This window comes from Fundulus heteroclitus, chromosome 23 (assembly GCF_011125445.2).
Source record: "Fundulus heteroclitus isolate FHET01 chromosome 23, MU-UCD_Fhet_4.1, whole genome shotgun sequence".
Lineage (NCBI taxonomy): Eukaryota > Metazoa > Chordata > Actinopteri > Cyprinodontiformes > Fundulidae > Fundulus > Fundulus heteroclitus.
Window position 1 is genome coordinate 7,105,632 of NC_046383.1, and position 21,461 is coordinate 7,127,092.

Here is a 21,461-nt window from a genome sequence, read left to right on the forward strand (position 1 = left end):
ACGGGAGCAAGGCGTGTTTGTGCAGCGGAGCGATGCCTGCAGTGCGTCCAGTCGGCCTGTGGCTGCTTCTTGTGCAGCGACAGCACGGCTCTCAGGGCCTTCTTACACAGCTGGGGGAAGTGGGCTGGAGGCTCCATGGCTAAGGCTTCGTTTAGGGGGGGAAAAACGAGAAAAAGTCACAATTAAGGCTTCAGCTGCTTAAAACGAGTCTCAGGGCCGGTGGTGTCTGTGTTTGTTTAACCTGCGATGGTTTCCAACACTTTGGTCTCGACGTCCTCCAGCTCCAGGACGGACTCCAGGATGGTCTCCACCTTCGGGTCGTTCAGCTTGGCTCGGGCCTCGAACTCGTACAGCAGCAGCAGGGAGTCTGTCGGGTCCGTTGGAAAGTTGCCTTCAAGTCCGTTCAGAGAAATATTCGTTTAGGAGAGTCAACTTAAAAAAGTTCCTGTTTTTTTTTCTCTGGATGTCCTACCTGACGCCTTCAGGGTTTTCCAAACCTCCCAGCAGGCCTGAATGTGCTCCAGCGCCAGCGTCAGCTCCTCCACCTGCCAACCAAACACACTTCCACAAGGATTCTGGATTGACTGACGCCACCTAGTGTTCAGTTTCCTCTTCGGTAATGTGGTCAGTCCGCCTCACTGAGCTATATAATACACTGGAGTGCTGATTTTGCCGAAAAACTGAAGTCACTGGCCGCCATCTTGCTACTCCCTACTCTCACAGAATCCCATAGGATTTGCTTGCAATAACAAGCAGTTTTCTGGCTGTGTGAAAACGTTTCACAGGTAATTCTACAGTCAGTGGATGTACTAACACTATTAACTACTAGGAAATTATGTGCTGAAATATTTTACATGTTATTCATATTAAATATATATATGTATATATAAGTATGTGTATATGTATACACATATGTAAATATATGTTTTTGTATATTGTTATTTATATATTTATAAATGTTAAACATATATACTTAAATTAATAAAATGCAAAATATTTCAGCACCTGACTTTCTCAGTACTTGATATTTTTAGAACATAACATAAAACTATATGGCATTTGACATTTTAAAAGTTTTAGGCCCCCCTGAACATGAGAAAATCCTCGTTATTCGATGCTGTAGCTCACATATTCCCTAGTTACTGGGGGGAAATAGGGAGTACCAATATGGCGGCTGGTGGCTTCAAAGCGACTCGTTCTAACAGACGGTGATTAGCACTCCAGTGTATAATATAGCTCCGTGGTCCGCCTCAACCCCCCCCCCCCCCCCCCCCCCCCCCCCCCCACCGGTCTGGGTACATTTCCATCCGTTGTGACGGTGAGCGCGCTAAACGTGGAGGACGAGGAGAGTGGGTGGCACACCTGGGAGGAGTGAGGAGACTTCCTGCAGAGCTCCAGAGAGGCAGCAGCTGCCATCAGCAGACAGGTCCTCTGGGCCATGAGCAGCGTGCGGTCAGGAGGGCACAGCAGGGAGAACTAGAAGGTCAGGAGGAAAACAAACGCTTTCGTTCTGCCGGCTGACGCAAAACGGCAAATTTTTTCTTCATCTAAAGGCCTGGGTTTCAACAGGAGGAGGACCAGCGAGGGTTTTATTCTGAATATATTTCAGAAGACTCGCACAAAAACAGGAAATATTCATCAGTTATGTTTATTTTTAACATGTTGAACATATTTGGAAATCAATAAGATAATACTGGAAAATACTAAGTTACTGTCCCCATCCAAGTAATCCCACGGCTAAACTGTGCAGGGTGCTTTAGATCTGACTTTACAACCACAAACTTTGATGTTTTCTTTTTATTTTATGTGCCAGACCAGCACTAAGTAATATATAATTGGGAAGTGGAAGAAAAATGACGCAGTTTACAAGTTGCTGTGTTTTCCTTACAAATAAAAACAGCAAAATTAAAAGTTCAGGTTGCATGAATACATTAACTATAATTACTTTTGGCACTTAGGCATACATTTAGCTTCAGTAATAAAAGCTGTTTTCTGAAGTTTGTTCAGCACTTTATTCATAAAGTGAAAGGATCAATAGTTACATTTTACTCTAACAGTAAAAACAATAAATGAAGTTATGAGAATAAACTTCAGCTTTATCCTCTGCGTGTTTTTAGACAACATGCAAAGAAATTTATTTTAAACATGTAAGAAATCCATTTATTCAAATCTGACTCCTCCCTCCCATCTTTAAACCTGTATTTTGACACATTTTAATTTATTTTTCAGCTTTTTTTAAGCCCTGCACAGTAAGGAAGCAGTTATATAAAGTTCTAATGAGGTTAGCAGTAAACCTTGTGATAAAAACCCGTCTCACCTCCTAAAAGTGTTTGATGGAGCCAGCCGGCACGCTCACCTGATAGGACAGCACAAAGAAGTCCCTCATGCTGTCAGGGCTGCTCTCGCACTGCAGAGCCGAGTTCCAGGCTGCAACAAAGACACGCAGACACAACGAGGCTGCTGCAGGAGTCTGGGTGACGGCGCGGCGTGTCACGTTAAGGCGGCGAGGAAAAGGGAGAGTCGGTACCGATCTTTCTGAACCAGTTAGCGTCGTCGACGCGCTGCTCGGCAGTCATACGAGTCTGATGTGAAATCCTCTGCAGAGCTGTGGGGACGACAAAACTTTCAAGGCTGCAAAGACTTTGGGAGGAAATGTGCAGTAAAACCACGGCTAGAACCAGATATTCACATACACGCTGTATTTAGCTAATATTAAATCAGACCAATAAACCTTTTATGTTTTAGGTCGGTTCTGATCACCTAAATGTCAGAATAAAATTTGCTAAGATTACCGTTCTTTTAAACTATTTGTCCAAAAATGATGACTGTCACTTCCTAAACCATGAGATTGTAATCCACTTTACCGCAAAAAAACAACCAAACTGGATCCTCTCTGTTAGGTTAAACCATTTAAGAATTAAAGCGATACAGATATGAAATATTCATTAAAAAGAAATAAAATAAAGAGTAAAGTGGACAAGGTCAGAAAGCTGTATGGCTCGACTCAAGCTGCTCGTCTGACTTTCCTCTGCGATGTTTTCTTTCCTTCTGTTCATGTACAGCACTTTGAATTGTCTTGTTGCTGAAAAGTGCGTCACAAATAAACTTGCCTTGCTTTACTGAAGCAACAGCCACTCCAAAAACACCGTAACTCTCTAAGGAGCAATTAAATATGCAGAGCTTTGGTACAGTCGCTAATATCACATATCCTTACAAATGAGAATCGTTTACCTTTTAAACACCTTTTACACCATATTTTAACTTATGAATAATCCTTTTTTTTTAAATCACCATAAAAAAAACTTGAACTTAAACTTAAACTTCTACAATGACATTTAGGCTTTTAAAGGAGATAATTCACAACATCCGAGTTAAATGGATGGTTGCTGGATGTATTTTGGGACAACACCTCAAACATGCGGCTTCCCTGTGGGACATCGTTGAAAAGAATAACAATAATCATTATTAATGTCTTTATATCTCATTAAAACATACATTCCAACTAAATGTGTCCCCTGCATTTTAACCCATCCTTCAGGGAGCAGCCACTGTGCAGCACCAGGGAGCATTCTGGGGCCTAGCATGTGACGGAGCGGCAGTCTGTGGGATTCAAACCCACAACCTTGCAGCCTCTCCAGAACGCTTCCCCCTGCTCTCTAGCCAATAGGCCACCACTCCCCCCATTATTCAGACGCCTGAAGGTGCCGAGTTCATCTGTTAAGGCGACTGTGTGCAGGTAAGGAAGGAGGGAGGAACCTCATTGTTTAAAGGAGCTGTAAGTAACACTGACACCTGCTGGCTCAGATCGGTACAGCAGCTTAACAATCAATCTGTTTTTAAACGGTGTGAAACCTTCTGAATTTTTACTAACACAGGTCTATGATGCTGTATTCTGCTCTATTTCTGGTCCGCTTCTCTTACTGGCTTCCATGTTAGCAGTCTGCGGATCTTTTTCCAAAATAAAATACCAAATGCTGTGCTCTGTGCTGGGAGCTCTCATGTGATTGGCTCAGGAACCAGGAAGTAAACACGAACTACAATCTGAACCGGAGTAGTTCTGGACCGTACCTCTAGGTGTGAAAGGAGAAAAATGTGAAACATTGTTGATGAAGAGGACTGAATGTTTATATGGAATGTTACTTTCATCCCAGGGGAGAAATGCGAATGATTTAGGTTGACTTTACAGGAAATATCTTACTTATAGCTCCTTTAAGCTCCCTCGACTATTACCACAGCAAACAGGTTATAGATGAATTAAACAAATAAAACATTTTACTTGGGGTTATGTTTATTTGTCCAATTACTTTGTTGCCCCTGAAATGAGCAGCGTTTATATAATATTTAGCTAGGATTCCTGCATGTTTAATCATATATTTTTGCTCATCCCCTTGTATTAAACCTTAAAGTTTGCACTTCAATTACACTGTAGTTTAATTTCAAATCCAACGATAGACAATGGTTCATAGATTTGGGGAAATCGGTCGACAACTATGTGGCACCATAAGAAAGTCAGCTTTTCAGAGTGGCCATCAGCGGGCTGGCATGGAAAACACCAGCTGCACCAGGATGAACGGGACAAGATTCTAGCTGTGAAACTGGAGGAGGGAGACCCAAAATGGCTGATCTATGTCAGACAGTTTAAAGGAAACCCTGTCAAAACATAAAGAAAATGTGCGAAAAAGGCGTAATGGACTAGTGGTTAGAGCAGGAAGCCTGCAAGTTCCCTGGTTTGAATCCCGCAGACTGTTTTTTTTTTTTTACAGCGCGCGTGAAAACATCTGGTTCCTGCCGTCCGGTGGTTGTAAATCTGCTCACCCAGCCTCAGGTACGGCAGCAGGACGTCCAGATTCACGTCCCTGCAGGGATCCACAGTTTTAGAGGCGCACGCGTTAAAACACCGATCACTACGTCGCATCGATGGGTTTTTCACGCGTTGCCTTACGTCAACTTAGCGGCTGACTTCTCTGCTGTGGAGAACACCAGTCGGACCAAACACCTGTGGGAATAAAAACTCGTTTCTTCCACCTACTAACATTATTATACACAAACACGCTTTAAATTAAACACGATCGGCTGATTTACCAACAAAGTGTGCAGCAGAAGACCCGCCGAGCTCTGAAACTTTAGATCTAGCAACATTTCATTACACTTTCAGCTTGTGTTGAATTACCGCTTTAATGATTTAGTCAAAGTTTATGAAAATAAGACGTGAAAATATGTAAATAACAGGGAAAAGATCAAAGTTATTAAATGTTTACCCATCATGCCCCTCACTCCCGAGGCATTTAGGCGAACTATAATACCTCTTACCTCTAATCTCAGATGCTGTATTTTTTTAAAAAAAGGGGGAAATGTTTTGATATGGTTTTGTTTTCTAGTGTCTTTTCTAGCGGTGTGGATCAGTCTCCTCCTAACGGCCGGATTTAAAAATATTCAAAGCCGGAGAGACGCCGCAGGTACAGTGAGTGGTTTCTGGTCAGACGACAAGCTCAACACAAGCAGATTCCACTTTGGCATCAGTCAGCGGTCAGATGGGAAATCTTCGCCAATCCTCTCAAGATCAAACGTGAGTTCAGAGGAAATAAACACGAATGATGGGAATAATAATGGTCAAAGGAGTGAAGACAGCGGTAACTTTGCTGCACAACGATATGGAGACGAGTTGGTCGCATTATTTTCTCTCTCTGGGTTTCCATCACCTCGCTTTCTGATTGGCTGCACGTCACATTCAACAGGCGGCGTCCTCGATTGTCCTTTAGGGGACATCACATGCTGGGACAATCCAACATGTTGAATATCCCCGATTTGACCATATCGCTCCTAACACACCACACAAGGCAGGAATAGATCCTAAGATTATCCTAACAGACACGCCGGGGCTAAAAATCCTGCCGTGTGAAGCAGCCTTTAAGCATGGAGGGTACGTTGGGACAGAGCAGGAGACCAATAAGAACAACGAGGCCCACTTCAGCCGTAATGTGGGTCCAGGGTTCCTACAGCTTGAGGCAAGTTAAATTCAAGACTTTTTAAGACTTTTTAATGCCACTTGAAATAAAAAGTTAAGACCAAATTCACGATAAACAACAAAAACCTGGTTGCGACAACTTTACCCAAATGTTTATTTTAACATAAACCATTACTTTCTGGCCCAGTAGACATGATTAAAATTTTGAAAAACATTTCATATAGGAAGAAAGCTAAAAAACACAAATTACAGATATATTTTTAACAACTACTGAACTGAATTCACAAACGTTTTGTTCCCTACTAAAATAAACTATAAATCAGTTTTAAAAACCACAACATAACCAGTGCCAACTCTTTTACCCAGTTATGGTCCGGCCGCAACAGTTTTTATTGGTTCCGCTATCGGGACGGAACCAATAATGGTTCCATTGAGCCGTTCAGTATATTTAAAAAAATATAATTGTGTCAATTATTTTACTGTTTGGTAAGAATTACAAAAATAAAATCCTATTTATGACCTGGTAACAATTTTAAGACCTAAGAAAGACTGATTTAAGACATTTTAATGCCAATGAAGGCCTTAGTTTTAAGTTATAGAATTCAATGCCTTTTAAGACTTTTTAAGGATCCGCGGGAACCATGGGGTCCTGCTCCGGTTTGTCGTGGTAAAGAAAGCAAAGCTCTTGGTTTAGCAGCCTTGCTGTGTCCATGAGTTCTATTTCATCCCTACTGACCGCCAGAGGCGGTGCTTAAAGCACTGAATGATCACTCTTGCGCATGCACAGGTCGAGAATTTTATACCAACATGGTCACGTGTGACCCCCGGTGACACCGGTAAGCCCATATAATCACGTGACAACGACAGCTCAGTCCCTTATCATCTTCTCGCATGCAGGTTGTACAGGTGGTAAGTCACTGATTGCTTGTCGCTGGTAGCCTCGAGACTACGGTCGGGGCTGCGAGAATTATCTCGCCCTCCAGAGGCTGCGCAAGCTCCCCTTGTTACAACTTTGCTGTTCCTTTGGTAAGTTGTTTCCCTTTCATCGGCGGGAGCGGGGACGCGTTCGCTCCCCGCGCCGATTTCCCCGTTGCAGGTGGTAAGACGTTAGCCGATTTCGACCAGCTTGTAATGTTAAATTGCAGCCGCGTTCGGCTGCTTGTAATGTTAAATAGCAGCCGCGCTGCCGATAATATTAAATAGCAGCCGCGTTCGGCTGCTTATAATGTTAAATAGCAGCCGCGCTGCCGATAATATTAAATAGCAGCCGCGTTCGGCTGCTTATAATTAATTGCCGGCGCATCAGCTGCCTATATTGGATTATTGCAGCCTATATTTTATTACGTAGCAGCCGTGTTCGGGCTTGCTTTTCATTTACTGTGCAGCCGTGTTAGGCTACCGATATTATTATTACTAAGCAGCCGTTTTTCGGGCTTGCTTTATCGTTTACTGTGCAGCCATGTTCGGCATGCCTATATTATTATTACTAAGCAGCCGTTTTCGGGCTTGCTTTTCATTTACTGTGCAGCCGTGTTCGGCATGCCTATATTATTACTAAGCAGCCGTTTTCGGGCTTGCTTTATCATTCATGGTGCAGCCGTGTTCGGTTTGCCTATATTATTATTACTAAGCAGCCGTGTTCGGGCTTGCTTTATCATTTACTGTGCAGCCGTGTCCGGCTTGCCTATGTTTTATTACAAAGCAGCCGTGTTCGAGCTTGCTTTATCATTCATTGGGCAGCGTGTTCGGCTTGCCTATGTTTTATTACTAAGCAGCCGTTTTCGAGCTTGCTTTATCATTTACTGTGCAGCCGTGTTCGGCTTGCCTATGTTTTATTACTAAGCAGCCGTGTTCGAGCTTGCTTTATCATTCACTGGGCAGCGTGTTCGGCTTGCCTATGTTTTATTACTAAGCAGCCGTGTTCGAGCTTGCTTTATCATTCACTGGGCAGCGTGTTCAGCTTGCCTATGTTTTACTACACAGCAGCCGTTTTCGAGCTTGCTTTATCATTCATTGGGCAGCGTGTTCGGCTTGCCTCAATAAATGTTGCAACCTTGGTGGTTGGTACTTCTGTAGCTACGGTGATCGTAGTGCTCCTTGCAGCCTTTTACGCTGCTGAGGAACCCAAGGTGGCGTTTTCTGCTCAACCGGGTTTCCTGGCCTGTTCGTTCGTCGGCTTAAGTGTCAGGGGTGGCGATTTCAGCTCGACCTGACCTAGTCCTATGAGCATAAGATGCTGGACGAGCCCTACTGCAGAGCGTGTTTGGCCCCTCTCCAGTCGAAGGGTGGGTATGATCTGTGTCCCTCTTATCTGGGACCAGATCGCCATAGAGAAGCCTTGACTGGAGATGCAATGCTATATTCCTGGCATCTGGTACTGTTTTTCAACATCAGTTGACTATGGCTCGCATCTGTCTGCAGCCAGTTTACGTATCTCTTCCGGCTCTGTCGGAAGAGGACGGTTTGATAGTGGGCGCTTTGAGAACTGCTCTTGCCCGGTTGTAGCTGGATGCTCAACCGAACCAATCTGCGGCTTCTGGTGCTTCTTTCGACGTCCTACTACTAGGTCGTCCTTTGTTTCCCCATTGCTGAATATGTGTAGGTGGTTCATGCCTGTTGGGCAGACACCCAGGCCTTTTTTGTTGCTGACCTCTGATGGCACGGCCCTGGCGGCCATCCAAGACGTGCTCAAGCTTGGCTTGGGCCATATGCCTTCCTTCGAACATGCCAGAGCATCCCTCAGTGTGGTGCCGGAGCAGGCTTTGAGAGCTAATGCCTGTAGTCCTCAGTGCCGTGTGACTGCCGATCTACTCTGTAGAGTCTATGACTCGGGGTCTCTTGGGGCGACTTGGTAACTCATTGTCGCATTTATTACTGGTCTCACAGCCTCTCTGGAAGCTCCGCGATTGACACACCTTTACATGCTTTTTCTCTCTTGTCAAGGTAAGTTGGCCGTGTCCTGTCTACCGTTGTTGTAGCATGCCGCCAAGTTGATTGGCTCAGTCTCCTCTAACCGAAGCCTGTAGAGAGACCCTGATGAGTCTTCCAGTGATTCTGGGGAGTTATTTGGCTCTGCTGCGCTTGCAGCGGTCAACCCAGGCTTTGCGTACAAGGCAGCAGCTGGCCGGCCTGCATCGTAGGCGATTGGCGTCCTGCTGGGAGTGCCTCTGGTTCACTTTAACACACCTTTCCCGCCCCAACTACACCTTCTGTGGGGCAACCACGGCCTGCTTATGGCCAGTGCATCACCAAGCTGGCGGTGGGACACTTTACCCAGGACTAGCTTGGCTGCTGGACCGCTCTCGTTTCTGATCCATGGGTGGTGTCTACACTTACCCAGGGTTACGTGCTACAGTTCCGCCACCGCCCTCCTTTTCCTGGTCGAGTCAGGATGACGGGAATTCGCGACCAGGTAAAGGCTCAGACTCTGAGCCACGAGATGGATGCCTTGCTGGCCAAGGGTGGTATATTGCCTGTTGACCCCCTGCGGGACCCAGGGAGCTTTATACTTAAGTATTTTTATTGGTCCCAAAAAACGGCTGCGGACTCGACCCAAATTTGGACCTGAGAGGTCTGGATGTTCTTTCGAGACCACCCCCTTCCACACGTTGGGAGGGGATGTGCTTCAGACAATCTTCTCCAGGCAACTGGTTCACCCTGGTTGACATGAGGCACGCATACTTCATGTCCCAATCGCACCATGTCATTGGCTGTTTTCTCCGCTTTGCATTTCAGGGCAAGCCTTTCGTCCAGGGTTCTCCCATTCGGTCTCTCTGTCCCTACGTATGTTGCTTGGTGCATTGCTGCAACACTGTGTCCTCTGCAGGCCAAGGGGTTAAAGATCCTGCCCTACTTGGACAATTGGCTCATCTGTGCGCCCACAGAGGCCCAAGCCACTGCAGACACGAGCACATTACTCGTCCATGTAGACCTATTGGGTCTACGTGTGATCTGGCAGGAGAGTAACTTAGTTCCATCTCAAGATGTCACGTTCTTGGAATCACAATGGACTCCCTCACTGTGACCGTTCGCCCATCGCCTCAGCGTGTCGAGGGCATTCTGCATATGCTGCCGACTTTCTGTCCGGCCGTGCACCCCCTTTATTGCTTATCTTCATCTGTTGGGCAAGCTGGCTCCTGCCACTACAGTAATACCCCTGGGACGGTTGTCTCTGCGACCACTGCGGATGCGGTTCACAGCCTGAGGCTGGACCCTTCTCGTACGCAGTGCCATCGCACGACACTGTGGGTGTCCTCTCACTGCCTCGCATCACTGGCTCAGTGGCAAAATGCAGTATTAATGACAAAGGGTTCCACTTGGTTCGCTGCCGTCTCGACAACAGGTTGTCTCTACTGGCGAGTCCGCCACGGTATGGGGCGTGGCAGCGACAGATCGCCCGGGGTCACGGTCTCAGTGGAGGAAAACTGCAGCACATCCACGCCTTGGAGTCAGAGTCTGTGCAGCGGGCGTTGCAGCACTTCCTCCCAGACCTGTGCGGACAGCATGTCTTGGTGCAGTCAGACAATACTTAAGTGGTTTTTCATATCAACCATCAATTGGGGACACGCTTGTTAACATTGCTGTGGCTGACCCAGAGGCTCTTGACCTGGGCAGCCCCTGTTCTCGCCAGCCTGAGAGCTGCCTACATTCCAGGGGTGCAGATGTTTCGGACGATATTCTGTCTCTGGGACGCCCGCCACCGGGGGAGTGGAGACTCCACCTGGAGGTAGTGGGGGTCATTTCGGAGTAGTACGGAAAAGCAGCTGTAGATCTACTTCGTCCGAAGAGACAACACATTGCCCACTTTAGTTCTCCCTGGCAGACAATGCCAGTCCCCTGGGTCAAGACGCACTGGCACATGACTGGCCGAAAGTGCTGTTCTGCACTTTTCCGCCGCTTCCCATGATAGGCCCAACACCCCCGAGGGTCCTTCAGGAGGGGCATTGGGTCCTTCTAGTGGCCACCTGGTGGCCAGGGAGAATCGGGTTTCCTTTGCTGCAGAGGCTCTGTTGCAGCTCTCCAATGCCTCTTCCCCACAGGACGGACCTTCTGTCACAGCTGGGGGGTCAGATCTTGCATCCCAATCCCAGTCGCCTCCAACTCTGGGCCTGGCCGCTACCGGGCCGGCGTTTCCTTCAGAGTATGACGGAAACATCGGACATATGATGACTAATGCCTGGGCCCCTTCCACACGACTGGTTTATACCCATATGTGGAAAGTTTAGCAGCTGGTGTCATGCAAGGCATGAGGACCCTGTACACTGTCCTGTTTCTCTTATTTTAACCTTCCTTCAAGCGCTGCTTTCTCAAGGTTGGTCTCCATCCACTCTGGAAGTTTATGTTGCTGGCATTCGGTGGCGAGTGGAGAAACGATAGGCCGTAACAAGGATGCCTTGTGTGTCTGAGAGGTGCCCGATGTTTGCACCCTCCCACATGCCCTGTTGTGCCTGTGTGAGACCTCTCTCTCTCGTCCTCGCTGCCCTGCAATCTCCTCCGTTTGAACAGTTGGCAGATGCAAGCCTTGAGTGTCTGTCAAAAGACTTTCTCCTTGCCTGGGCTTCGGCGAAGCGGGTCAGGAAGCTACATGTGTTGTCTGTTCACAAGCCCTGTTGCCATGGGAATCCAGCTGATGTTATTCTCTGGCCTGATGTTGGGTTTCTTCCTACTGTGGCCTCATTGGCGGGCCACACTGTGCCCCTCCAGCTTGCTTGCCTTTATACAGATGGGCCTAGCCTTTCTGCCCTGTTCGGGCACTGAAGGCATATGTCAGACTCACAGCTTCTCTGCGGCAGTCTGATAATCTGTTGTTTGCTACTCAGGGCCCTGCGAAGGGCAGGCTCCTTCTAAACATCGTCTTGCACGTCGGATTGTGGACGTGGTGGAACAAGCGTACGTTTTACAGGTTCGCCACCCCCTGCTGGTGTACGGTGCCATTCCACCAGAAGCATTAGTGTGGCATGGCCACTATGGCGGGGGTCACTCTGGAGGCTATATGTCCAGCAGCCTCTTGGTAATCCCCGAATACCTTTGCAAGGTTTTACAGGGTTAACTTGGCCGACTTTCACCCTTTGGTGGGGATCCTATCCCAGCACGCATCTTCATCCCAGTGTGGTGGGCGTGCTTTCAGGGTTGTTTATTTCTGTGTGATTCCTCAGGACTCTGTTGGTAATCGTCATCCAGTGCTTTAAGCACCGCCTCTGGCGGTCAGTAGGGATGAAATAGAACGAAAGTTACGACTGTAACTACGGTTCTATGAATCCCGGATGACCGCCAGAGCGCTCGGTCCCTCGGAATCATCGTGTTGTTCGCGAGAAGATTAAGGGACTGAGCTGTCGTTGTCACGTGATTATATGGGCTTACCGGTGTCACCGGGGGTCACACGTGACCATGTTGGTATAAAATTCTCGACCTGTGCATGCGCAAGAGTGATCATTCAGTGCTTTAAGCACCGCCTCTGGCGGTCATCCGGGATTCATAGAACCGTAGTTACAGTCGTAACTTTCGTTTTTGTTACTAATCTTTATTTCTTACCTTCCATGGTGCCTGGGAGTTTGGCCAGACAAAATATGGCAGCCAGGGCTCAGATCAATTAAATACAGGGAGGGGAAATTGGACTGTTCCACCTGCTTTTGCTGGAAGGGGGGAATTTGTATTTTTCTTTCTTTGTTTTGTATTTCACTTAGGGTTTGTATTTAGAGGTTGGTGTGTTTTTCATTGTTCTTAGATTAGTTTATTGCCAAACTTAACTGTACTGCTTTGTTTTGTCATTTGTGAGTGTTTGTTTGGTTTTAATTACCCCCATTGTGTTATTGGTCTGATCTGCCAGTGTGTGTATATATACCCTTGTGTGTCATTTGTTTGTAGGTCAGTTATGTTTGGTTGTGCAGTCAGTTAGTTTGGGCACAGTTTGTTTTTCTTTTTTGACCTCTTTTATGACTCTGGAACCCACCATTTTTGGCTTTTGGGTTAAAAATAAAACCCCCAACTTTTGAATAATTTCCTGTGACTCCTCATGCGTTTTACCTCGGTCCATTACAGGGCCAGAACCCAGACTTGTTGGGTATTCGGTCAGAATGAGCTGGCCAATGTTACTGAGGAGTGGGCTGATGGACCCTCTGCCTCCGCTACACCCCATGAGGTTGGGCGTGGCCACTTAACTCTCTAAACACGAAGGGACGCGGTTAAAATGTTTCCTTTACCAAATAAGATTCTCCTTGAAAAAGTAAGTAAACCATTGATTGATGTCGATTCCTTGAGCAAAAGACGCTGATCTGTTCATATACCCACAATTCCTCACTGCCGGTGACCTTTGAAAACCAAACTTTAGAGCTGCTTTTGTATTTTTATAAGACATTTGACACCATTAATCTGGTTTTCTTTAGTATAATTTGTCTTATAGGCGAACAAATCCCAGCGCCACTTGTACCTGAGACCCATCAGAACATGAACTTCATCGTCGGAGTTCGCACACAGAACCTCCAGAGCTTTCATCGCCGTTTCCTGAGCTCCGTTCTGTCGAAGAAAACAAACATCCATGAGGAAAACGACTAATATTCATCACCAGCAAAAGTTTTCATACCCCGTGGATTTTGTCACCACACATCTCATCGTATTTCATTGGTATTTTATGAGATAGAATTGACTGTGAGAGGAAATACTATTTTTTACATATAAAAATATAAAAAGTGATACTGATTCTCCTAAATAACATCAAATCCTTTCACTAAGATCACCTATTTTAACTCTAAAGAAGCTGCAGAGATCCCCAGCTCAGGTGAAGACAACAGACAGACGGTATTGGCAGCATCAGGCCGGTCAGAATAGGTGTGAAGCTTGATGAGGTTAAATATGATGAACAGCCGAAATAAACTGTCCCAGAAGACAAGCAGCCATCAACATGCAGCCAGAGCCACTTAACGGTTTAGATCAAAGCAAATTCATGTGCTAAGAGTCGTCCAGCAAAGTCCAAACCTAAATATCTAAGCAGAGCTCCTCTCCATCGTCTGCTGCTATTGTCTTCTTTAGAAAGATTTATAAAACCACGCATTCTTTTTCTTCCCCTTTTCAATGATACACTTATTTGTGTCAGTGCAGAATCTGCCACGGCGGTTACGTAACGTTATGTTAGTATTAGTGTTACGTAACGGACCGAACAGCGCTGTGAGAGACATGTCCACACCTTTACCTCTGACCTGACTGCAGGGCTGGGCGACATGACTTAAATATAAAATCTCACATTTTATTATACCAAAACCGATATTTTTTTTCTTAATATAATTTTAAAAACTTGCTTTTATATCAAGGATTTCATCTGGGAGTTGACCTAAGTTCAGAGTCCGACGCAGCACCAGCTGTGAAACATGCTTGTAAAACAAGATGGCGGCCCTGCTGTTGTAAGCAATGAAAATATAACTAAATGTTTGCTGCTGGTGGTTTTACACAATGAGCTGAGAACACTTGTGAAACTTAACATAAACCAACCTAAAAAAAAAGTAAATGAATAAATTAGTGTTGCGCCAATGCCATTTTTTGGCCCTTATACCTGGCTGTGCAGTATTGGCCGATACAATCTGTTTGATATTTATATGTGTGTATATATGAAGAACTGCATACTACTTAGGGTAGTAGAACTTTTTATTGCCTACCTGGAATGGGTGACAATAGTTGAATAAACGTTTGACTCTCAAAGGCCAAAATAGTCCAACATTCGTGAAATTATAACATGTATAGTAGTGCAACAGTAACACAGTAAAATTACATTAATAATTGAATAATCTCTTTTGAACCCTGAGTTTTGGCTCTCAAATGCCAAAATAGCACAACTTTCATGAACTTATATAACATGTATATTACTAGTCGGGAGAGAGAAGTAGACATTTTGATGTTTGTATGTCACCTGAACGCAGGTTCAGGTGACATACAAACATCAAAATGGTATCAGTGCCCTATTTGTTGGTACTCGCCGATACCGATACCACCATTTTAGTGCTGGATCGGAGCCCCGGCCGATACTGGTATCTGTATCGGTGCAACACTAGAATAAATTAAAGCTAAAAAAAAGTTTCCTTTTTACAATATTTCGACAATATATTTATTAGAGCCATATTTCAGAGTTTTTGTTTATTTTCCTGTTTGCTGTAATACCTAAAATTGACAGTGGGTGGCTTCATCTGTTTAAATGGAGTCACAGGTAGTCAGTCCCACGGCAGGTGTGCTGATTGGGGCGGAAAACAAACAGTTTTTGATTGTCGTCGTCGTCGTGATCGTTGTTGTTTTTTTTATTAATAACCGCGTTGCAGCAAATTTAACATCCTTTAGTTGTAAGCCAGTGTCCAACGTTACAATTTGCATATTGTGTGAGAGTGCCGGATCAATGAATGCTCTTCAATCATACCTGAGGTTTATTCAATGAATTCAGGAGGATGACGCGTCAATTAAGTGCCAGTCAGCATCTTCACCGTGGCTTAGGTTCGTTTTGGTTTGGTTTTATCAAGAACAAGTCAATATTCTCCTAAATATTTATTTAGCATTTCATGTTATTCTCTTCATGGAAGCCCAACTGAGTGGCGTTGGTGGCAAAATAAAATCCAGATTTTCCAAGAATTAAATCTTAACTGATAAAATAGATTTATCATCCAGCCCTACCTTTAAACCTAAAAAAAAAAAAAGCTACATTTAAATCACGTTTTAAGGTTTTCTATTAGCTCCTAACTCCTCCTGCACAACAACACAAACATCCCTCATCACCTTCCTGCACATAAACACGTTAATTCGTGTTAAACTGAACGGCAGGCAGCACGGAGGCGCCGTAATCATGGTAGCAGGACTGGAACAAGCAACGAGTGATGAATTGTACCTCCAAAGCAATCTGAGCAGCCAGACTGAGAAGATAAGAAGCTGTGCTCTCAGCTACCAGCAGTCCACCATCGCTGGATGCAGAAGTCTTGGACAGGCGTCCCATCGCGTTCAGCGCCTCTGCAGCTGGTGCAAAGAAGCGGCTTGGTCAGCACAAACGCTTTGCTGAGAGACGTCTGTCTCGGTTTCCTGCCTTTGTTGATTACCCAGCATGCACTCTGCAGATACCTGTCTCCACGTCGTTCTCCAGAACGGCAACCTTGTAAACGCTGAACCGAGTGAAGACGCTTTCAGGATCACACCTCTGCGCTTCCTTAACGGCTTCTTTAGCCTAAGAGCAAAACGAAATAATAATTTTAACTACAGCATTTTATGTGCATCAACTTCTGCAGCAAAATAATTAATTTTTTATCAAAAATTTGACCTTTTCTAGCTGCTGGAGTCGCAGAAAGCATGACGCTCTGTTCCTCTGCAGTTTGGCTAGGTTGGGCTCCATCTGACCTGCCTTGAAGAAACTCAAGGAGTAGTTATACCACTGAAGAGCCTCAGAATAGTCACCAGCCTGAACAAAAGCAGACATAAACTATTAAAAAGACGTTTTAAGTCCTATTCTTGTATAAAACACACGTAATCACCGGGTTAACATGGCGGTATAGATGCTAGAAGCTATATTTTATTGGAAAATGTGTTCGGCGCACCTCAAAGTGCTTAGAGGCCTGATCCCACAGCAACACATGCAGAGTGGCCAGTGCGTCTGGAGCGAGCTGTTTACCCGTGTAGTGCCCTGTGGGACGGAAAGCATTTTTAATACGACACAGTTAACAGCACAGTTACATGGGTTAAGAAAGGTAAAACACCAGTGATGATGTCCTCTATCTTCTGTTTGCCCAGCAGCTCTTTGCCTCTCTGCAGCAGCAGCTCCACGTGCAACACCAGAGCAGCTCCCAGGTCCGGGGACGAGCCGAAGTGCTGACACGCGCGCTTCAGATAGTCAAACGCCAGCGTTTCTCTACAATTACCACAACAAAATGTTTAATATTAAGCTGGACAGAGGGTGTCTCAAGCAGTATGAGTCTATTTGTAGATGTTTCTACCTGTCTTCAGACATGAGCAGCTTCACGGCGCTCAGACAGGCCTGAAGAGGAGCCTGTGATTCCAGCGTCTCATCAAGTCCTGGGAGGAAATGTCCACAACCGGCTTTAAAAACGTGAATCTCTAATTCTCACCTCTGGTCCCCACAGTGCAAAAACAGATCTAAAAATAAGTAAAATGTTCTTAAAGTGAGTGTATTTGTCCTTGATTTGAGCAGGTAAATAAGATTATTTGCCAATGGAATGAGTATTTTTACCCCTAAAATAAGATAATTAGACCAAGATGAAATAAGATGATGGAGATGAATTGTTCCTATTTTAAGTGCAGAAGTCTTATTCCATTGGCAAAACATCTTATTTACCTGCTCAAATCAAGGACAAATACACTCATTTTAAGAACATTTTACTTATTTCAAGTTCCGTTTTTGCAGTGCAGCAGATTGACTGTCCCCTCGTTTTGCAGCGACATTTTAAGTCTCGTCTTAAGACCCACTTTTATTCTTTGGCTTTTAACGCCGTGTAGTTGTGTGGTCCTGTATCCTTTTTACAGCACATTGGAAACTTTTTCTCTTGTTAAATGTGCTACATAAATAAAGTGGATTGCATTGGACATTAGATTCTCAGTGCCTTGCTAAAGTATTTATACCCCTTGAGCTTTGTTTACATTTTGTCCCCAAAACGGCCACAAACAGCATCGTATTTTACTTGGATTTGATGTGATAGACCAACACAATGTAGCGTATGACTGTGATTTAAATGACTCCTGGTTTTATTCATTTTTAAGAATAAAATATGAGTGAGGAGTGCGTTTGTTTTAAGCCCGAACGGACCCAATACTTTAGGAAACCAAAATTATTTGTAATTAGTGATCATTTAGTTTTTATGCTCCACTTATCTGGAAAAACTCCCAGAAAACTAACAGAGCTGAAACCCTGAGTTCCTTTAAATCAAAGTTAAAAACCTATTTGTTTGTCTAGAGTTGCCTTTAGATGTTAATGTTTTAGTTTGTGGTCCAGCTTGTGTTATATGTTGATCTGCTGCTACGTTTCCTCTGTAATCTTTTCTTTGTTCTGTTCATGTGCAGCACTTTGAATTGTCTTCTTACAGAAATGTTGCCGTGCCTTACAGCTACAAGTCTTTTTGGTATGCAGCTTTGCACGTCTAAAGACTTTGTTGCAGCTCAAGCATCTTCAGAAAGTTTTAATTCAGATTTTTTTTTAAAAAAGGATTTATCTCAGACCCAAGGCTGAGCCGTTTTAACACACGGATAAGCTAAAGCGCTCCGTCGTCCTGCTGGAAGATGAAGCTCCGCCGCGGTCTCAGGTCTTCTGCAGCATCTGACGGGTTTTCTTCCTTGTATCATTCATTTTCCCTCCCCTCTGCCCAGCTTCCCTGTTCCTGCTGAAGAATATATCATCCCCCCCCCCCCCCCCCCCCCACACTGACTCAGTGTCGCCGCCGCCATGTTTCCATGTTGGTGTTTTCAGGAGAAAAACTTGACTTCTGGAGAAAACTAGTTGTACTGAATTTTCTTTAGTGGCACCAAAGTAAAGGGGGTTCAACAAAAATCCATTTCATGCATTTTTCTGTATATTTTCCTTTCCCTTCCCAATTATGCACTACCATGTGCTGATCCGTCACATAAAATACCAATGAACAAAGTTTCTCGATGCAACACGACATGACGTGAAAAGTTTGAAGTGGTACGGTTTATTTTACAAGGCACTCTCAAATCCATCCCAGTAGTTTTAAAGGATCTCTCAACGATCATGTAATGACAACCCCACCGTCCAGTGTTAACGATGTTCTTAAATAATCCGCTGAGTCGTCATTAACTGACCTGCTCTGACGTGACTGTCTGGGGCCCCGGACCTCAGGAGGATTCTTAGCTTTAAATAAAGCCCGGACGTACTCGCATGCACCTGCCGGGTTGCAAAGAGCCAATCAGGGACGAAGCGTGGTTGCTCCTCTGAAAGCATTTCTAAATAATGTGTAGATCACATCTTGCATCCTACCTTGTTGGCTAAGGTGACGGCATTCAGAGCTCTCTCCTGAAACCTCTGGCAGTCCCACTCTAAATAAACTGTGGCAAGGAGCCGCAAATCCTTGGCCTGTTGTGACACAATTAATGTTTTAGGAGTCGTTCACGATTCTCAACATTTTCACAAGTGTACAAAACACACTTTTCTTGGACGCCTCCTCCAGTAAAATAAAAACATACATAAACATGCTCACTTTTGTCTATACCCCCTTTATTATAAATGAGATATATAACATTTTATTTATATATATATATATATATATATATATATATATATATATATATATATATATATATATATATATATATATATATATATATATATATATATTAGGGCTGGGCAACGATTAAAATATTTAATCGCCCTGATTAATCGCATTGTATTTACAAACTCCAAGAATGAATTCAAAAGTACTGTAAAGAGCACTTTTATTTTAATGTTCTGCTGCCATATGAACAAAAGTGTTGTAACATTTGTAGCACTTATCAGTAACACATATTTAGTGTAAAGCTCAACTTAAACATGTAAAACAAAAAATAGCAATAATAATAAATTAAAGCTTATTGCCACTGACAGGGAATTCTCTTTATGGGGAAAAAATCTACCAAAAACAGGCAATTTCTGAGGTAACAGCAGGGAGCAGCATTACCATTTTATGTTCAATACCAAAGTTTAACTTGGCAGTGGTTCCAACTAACTTGTTTCTGTCATATTCCATGCTGGAAGAACTTTAAACTGAAATGCTTGCTAACTCGATATGCTTGCGTTTATTTGACGTTGACACGCGGTTTTTTGTTGTTGCTTTCTCGCGTGCAGATAGTGAATGGCAGGGAAAAAAGGCAAAAACACATGGATACTTTGAAACGAGAAGCGACTTCACCGACGGCGTCGATGCAGACCCCCCCGCTCCGCTCCGCACAAAACTTGTTCCGTTCGCCAACTCACCGCCTCGCCTAAGCAAATTCCTGCGGGAAACACCGCCTTCCGCATGTCGGCTTTGTTTTTTTCCGGCCAGCACCTTTCTTCCTCTGAATCCGAGGCTTGGCTGACAGCGAGGTTATTGGCGCATTATCGCCACCTACTGTTCCGATTCAAACCCCTACACCGCAGCAACAGACCTTCACAAAATAAAAGCATCTGAGCAACATGCGTTAACGTGCGTTAAAGTAAATATTGCCGTTAATAGTCTAATGAGTTAACGCGAAATTAACGCGTTAACTTGCCCAGCCCTAATATATATATATCTCGTTTGATGAAATTGTCATTGCACATTTAAATAAAAATGGAATACAATCAATATGCATACATTTTTGAAAAGCAGAGTCCATATGCAAACAAAACATTTTAATATTTTACTATAGACTACATATATTGATTGAGCAGAAAACTTTATATCAATACTTTGTCAAGACGGATGTTATCGAATGACTTTTTTTAAATAATATGTTAAAACAATGTAAAGCATACAAAATACACTGCCTGGCCAAAAAGAATCGCCACCAGAAAATATCTATATACAGTATATCTATCTATCTATCTATCTATCTATCTATCTATCTATATATATATATATATATATATATATATATATATATATATATATATATATATATATATATATATATAGCTTATATGCACACTTATATGGACCATAATCATAGTATATATCAGTAAATATCAGGATATGTTAACATTTAAATGTTATAATTAATGCCAAAACCCTGGCTGTAAAAATGGTAAATGGCGCTCTAACTAGTCCGACAACCCCACAGTGCTTTACACTACAGTCACACATTATCTTACGTTATACTTACAAGTAATCATTTAAGCATAAGGTTTGTACACTTGTGAAAAGGCTGAAAATTGTGAATGACCCCTTACAGCTATACTAGTCCTCAATTCATTTTTTAAACTCTGATCTAGTGTCTCACCAGAGCCTCTGGTCCAGGGCCGTATTTCGGGTTTGTTTTGCCGATGTCATAGCTTTGGCTGAAAAAAAAAAAAAAAGAAAAAAGATAAAAAAGGTGCATTTTTCCCCCTGCACTGTCTAACAGTTTTACTAACAAACATTAAATGCCATATTTACCTCAACCAGCAGGTACTTTCCTCAAACCTCTTCAGATTATAGGTTTCTACACCAAAGTTGTAGCACATGAGGGAGAGGTATGCCGTCTGCGTTCAGAGAGTATGTTCACAGTTAGCATCCCCCACACTTTCAGCAACAATATGCGCTGCGAATGTGACAAATCAATATAAAAAAAGTGTTGTAAAAGTGCTAACAGGGACTGTTATTTACATCTTTGGGCAGCCGCTGTAACATGTCTTTGCAACGCTGCACGCAGACCATGGCTTCTTCGTTCTTCCCCTGGGACACGGCCTGCAGAGGAGGTCCGATTTGAACTTAAAACCAAATGTCAGCAAACAATGTGATATTCCCCGTCACATATTAAAGATTTCCCCCTCCTCTCATTGTTTCTCAGTTCACATTTTAGCTGTCTCACACTTCAC

The 21,461-nt window shown here is 44.0% G+C and overlaps 1 protein-coding gene across 1 annotated transcript in view; it reads right to left on the minus strand.

The window, feature by feature from the left end:
* tex11 (testis expressed 11) overlaps positions 1-21,461 on the minus strand; it is a 32,259-nt gene that overhangs the window by 2,405 nt on the left and 8,393 nt on the right. The window contains exons 7-26 of the mRNA XM_012861876.3: positions 21,250-21,330; positions 21,040-21,125; positions 20,885-20,942; positions 18,927-19,022; positions 18,752-18,833; positions 16,915-16,993; positions 16,678-16,829; positions 16,519-16,604; positions 16,245-16,382; positions 16,049-16,151; positions 15,822-15,946; positions 13,392-13,477; positions 4,943-4,996; positions 4,816-4,856; positions 2,528-2,605; positions 2,357-2,427; positions 1,363-1,476; positions 473-545; positions 242-391; positions 37-145 (exon numbers count right to left, since the gene is read on the minus strand). Coding sequence (XP_012717330.3) covers positions 37-145; positions 242-391; positions 473-545; positions 1,363-1,476; positions 2,357-2,427; positions 2,528-2,605; positions 4,816-4,856; positions 4,943-4,996; positions 13,392-13,477; positions 15,822-15,946; positions 16,049-16,151; positions 16,245-16,382; positions 16,519-16,604; positions 16,678-16,829; positions 16,915-16,993; positions 18,752-18,833; positions 18,927-19,022; positions 20,885-20,942; positions 21,040-21,125; positions 21,250-21,330 — 1,862 coding nt within the window. The remainder of the gene's footprint in view (positions 1-36; positions 146-241; positions 392-472; positions 546-1,362; positions 1,477-2,356; positions 2,428-2,527; positions 2,606-4,815; positions 4,857-4,942; positions 4,997-13,391; positions 13,478-15,821; positions 15,947-16,048; positions 16,152-16,244; positions 16,383-16,518; positions 16,605-16,677; positions 16,830-16,914; positions 16,994-18,751; positions 18,834-18,926; positions 19,023-20,884; positions 20,943-21,039; positions 21,126-21,249; positions 21,331-21,461) is intronic.